This window comes from Gekko japonicus, unplaced genomic scaffold, assembly GCF_001447785.1.
Source record: "Gekko japonicus isolate JY-2015 unplaced genomic scaffold, Gekko_japonicus_V1.1 scaffold864, whole genome shotgun sequence".
Taxonomy (NCBI): Eukaryota; Metazoa; Chordata; class Lepidosauria; order Squamata; family Gekkonidae; genus Gekko; species Gekko japonicus.
The window spans coordinates 253128-254694 of record NW_015166449.1 but is presented as its reverse complement, the minus strand read 5'-3'; the positions used below and the strand labels follow the sequence as shown (position 1 = coordinate 254694).

At 51.8% G+C, this 1567-nt stretch overlaps 1 protein-coding gene across 1 annotated transcript in view; it reads left to right on the top strand.

Moving 5' to 3' along the window:
• Positions 1 to 1567, top strand: part of ANKDD1A (ankyrin repeat and death domain containing 1A) — a 34290-nt gene that overhangs the window by 6645 nt on the left and 26078 nt on the right. Inside the window, exon 2 of the mRNA XM_015412022.1 lies at positions 347 to 454. Within this exon, the coding sequence (XP_015267508.1) occupies positions 347 to 454 (108 nt within the window). The remainder of the gene's footprint in view (positions 1 to 346; positions 455 to 1567) is intronic.

Genomic DNA, 1567 nt, shown 5'->3' with positions numbered 1-1567 from the left:
CCAGATCCACAAATGGAGCCCAGTGTCCTGAATTTCAGAGGAGGTTCCCCGTCGCATCTCTGCATGACGCGCTCTGACATTTTTCCCCCTTCCAGTCAGGCGGCTGCGAGTGCACACCAGTCATTCCTGATACAGAGATGCAGACTTAATTACTCAGCCGCGGAGGCTGACGGAAGGCTCCAAACTGGCTGGGCCGACCATCTGTTCCGTCAGAACATCCATGTGCTCGGCGGCATGCACGCGGCGCAATGCTCCCTCCCGGCTTTAGTTTCTGGGCTTTACTTAACAACCTGCAACAGACAAATCAGTCACATCGTTTTAAAGGGAAAAAAATCATTCTTTTCAGTGCTCCTTTCGGAAAAAGAGCTCCACGACGCAGCCAAACGAAATGACGCGGCACGGATGGAGGAGCTGATCAAGAGGGGGGTGGACGTCAATGCCAAGAATAATGTAGGTACTTATGGTGGGGGGGGCAGTCATACCTCATCTTCCCCCACTCCAGGGCTCTTTTTGTAGAAAAAGCCCAGCAGGAACTCATTAGCATAATAGGCCACACTCAACAGCAGGAACTCATTAGCATATTAGGCCACACCCCTGACAGCACAGCTTATTAGCATATTAGGTCACACCCCCATGTTACCAGAAGTGTGCTCATCCAGCCACACCCATCTTTTGCTTCTTATTCTGTTGATCTTGTTTGTTGTCAAAACCCACGGCTTTTTTGGGAGCAGGAACTCCTTTGCATGTTAGGCCACACCCCCCCAATGTAGCCAATCCGAATGAGTTCCTGCTGCTGGGTGTGGCCTATTATGCTAACGAGTTCCTGCTGGGCGTGGCCAACTTGGGAGCCAGCCGGAACTCCGTTCCTGTGCGTTCCTGCCCAAAAATAGCCCTGCCCCACTCTAAATCCTTTACTGGTAGAATAGAGAGCATTGAACAGTGCAATTTGTGCAGATTTGTTCCATGCTCCCAGCAAAGGGCAACAGAGCTGGGAGGGCATGGAGCCAAACTGAGTTTGTTTATTCAGATATTTATCTACGGACACATTTTATTTGTTTTGTTTGCTTTAATTTATAGCCCACTGTCCTCGAAGCTGGCTCAGAGGGGGTGACATCAAGCCGTAAAATGCAATCTAAGAGCCCCTAAAACAGCATACCTTTATAATAAATACAATAAAACACCATTTAAATGCAACAGTTCTATAGAATTCCAGGTGGCACGTGGAGGGGCGACGTGCAGACAACGGGAAAGGACACAAGGGGAGTGGGGAGGGAGAAGAGGGGGAGGCCGAACTCGTGAGAGCCAGTTTGGTGTCGTGGTCAGGGGTCATTTCCAGCAGGAGCGCACAGGAGCGGAGCTCCGGCAGTAAAGAGCCCAGGGGGCGGGCACATGCAACAAGCCCCACCCCCTGCTCCCAGCAGCCCTCAGTCAGAGCAAGAAGCAGCCAGGTAAGTTGCAGAGCCCCCCCCCCCGGCCCCCCAGTCGAAAACAGTCCAGTGGCACCTTCAAGACCACGTTTTATTGAGGTACAAGCTCTCTCTCCTCTGCGAGGACAGATCTGCACGTT